Source organism: Trichinella spiralis (assembly GCF_000181795.1).
Source record: "Trichinella spiralis strain ISS 195 chromosome Unknown Scfld6597, whole genome shotgun sequence".
NCBI classification, from domain to species: Eukaryota; Metazoa; Nematoda; class Enoplea; order Trichinellida; family Trichinellidae; genus Trichinella; species Trichinella spiralis.
In genome coordinates this window covers 1-1,640 of record NW_003533536.1, presented here as the reverse complement: position 1 = coordinate 1,640, position 1,640 = coordinate 1, and the positions used below count along the sequence as shown (strand labels likewise).

Sequence of the window (1,640 nt, the reverse complement as noted above, 5' to 3'; positions counted from 1 at the left end):
TTTGACAGTTTGGATTCATTTGCCTTTGAAACGTGGTACAAGGGAAAATGTGTTGCCTTGAAAAATGTATCCCCAACAGGCCCGACTTATGGGAGCAACAGAAAGGGTAATTAATTTTTGTAAATCTGTTTTATTTGTAGTGTTTATCAAATAATTTAAATGAATGTTATTTTTAATTATATAAATATGGGTGCAATTGATTGACTTATTGATTGATTAATTTGTTTCAGCTAATTGCGAAACAGTCACTAGAAAATCGATTCAATGAAATTTTGAAAGAAGCCGGAATTAGTAAAACAGCTTATGAATGGAATCGTACTCTGAATGATGACGACGATGATAATACGGATGACAGTGATTCTACACTGAGATCAGTGATGCGCGCTGTGGAAAAGTTAGAGCAGAGGAAGAAAATGACGAAACGTGATAGTTCCGTGACGAATCTAAACAGAACAAAGTCGAAAGATTCTGTTTCAACGATTGAAAGCATTACAAAATCATCTAATGATGATTGGGATGAAGACTTCGACACAGAAAGCACTCTTTATGGCGGACAACAAAATGACGATGCAGAAACTGCATCGCAGTCTACACAGACAAAATGGAATTAAATAGGAAATCAAAACTTGCTTTTTCTTAATTAAAAAAAACTTGAACACACTTTAAATCTCAGTTCATTATGACTTTTTATTAATTCATTATTCTACAAAAAAATAAAATCAACGTTTCACTGCATCGTAATCAGTGATTTTCATTGTACTGTATTGAATATTGTAAAAAGAATATTTTAAGTGTTATAATTTTATACTTGAAAATCATTTTATAATTTGTTCGTATTAAAATTTTATAGGTTAATTTGGGTTTAATAGCATCTGCATTTGTGATAAAATGTGCTGCAAGTGCTTACAGTTGCAAAATCGATCTTTTTCAAAACAAAGGAATGCATATAAAAAAACAAAAACTGAATTTGAATTGTTTCCTGCAAGTTTTGTATATTAGCCTTATAAAAATAAAATTTATAAATTTTATTTAATATTTTAATATTTATATTAAATTTTATAAGTTGAAAATAAAATTTTTATTTTTATTTATGGAATTTAATTAAAAATTTTCAGGTTATTATAATATTTACCGCCCATGGCCTAATTAAATTGTTGCAAATTGACAGAGACCAATCAGAGAAGTGTAGCGAGTTCTTGCGGCGATAAATACCGCACTCTTGTCATTTTCAAATTATTGTGTCTTTCGGTGTTGAAGTGAAATGGTGCGATTATTTTTTGTTTTCTTCTCGTTTTATTTTCAAGCAAGAGCATCCCTTTCTATTTATTGAATTTCATAATTCATATGAAATGAAAAATGTCACTCAAATGGCAACAACAATTGATCAGGTAAAGTTTTGCTGAATTGTTGCTTTTATCCAAATTTATCATCTGAATTAATTCGCAGCAATTTAATGCGCTTTAAAATAACTTATCTTGCATATTATCATGCATGTTCTAAATGAAAAGTTGAAAAATTGCCTTTCATTAAAAAAGAATCATATTAAATTCTTAAACAAACGCGAAATGATCGTTTCAAGTTGATACTTTGCCTCGGCGCTGAAGTCGATTTCTGCGCCCACTTAGGCTATCTGACTCTTA

The 1,640-nt window shown here is 29.9% G+C and overlaps 1 protein-coding gene across 1 annotated transcript; it reads left to right on the top strand.

Annotated features, from left to right (window-relative positions):
• The first annotated feature begins 64 nt into the window (after positions 1–64).
• Positions 65–611, top strand: Tsp_13913 (conserved hypothetical protein). Its single transcript, XM_003366079.1, has 2 exons — positions 65–106; positions 231–611. Exons 1-2 carry the CDS (start codon positions 65–67, stop codon positions 609–611), a joined length of 423 nt encoding a protein of 140 aa, XP_003366127.1.
• The last annotated feature ends 1,029 nt before the right edge of the window (positions 612–1,640 follow it).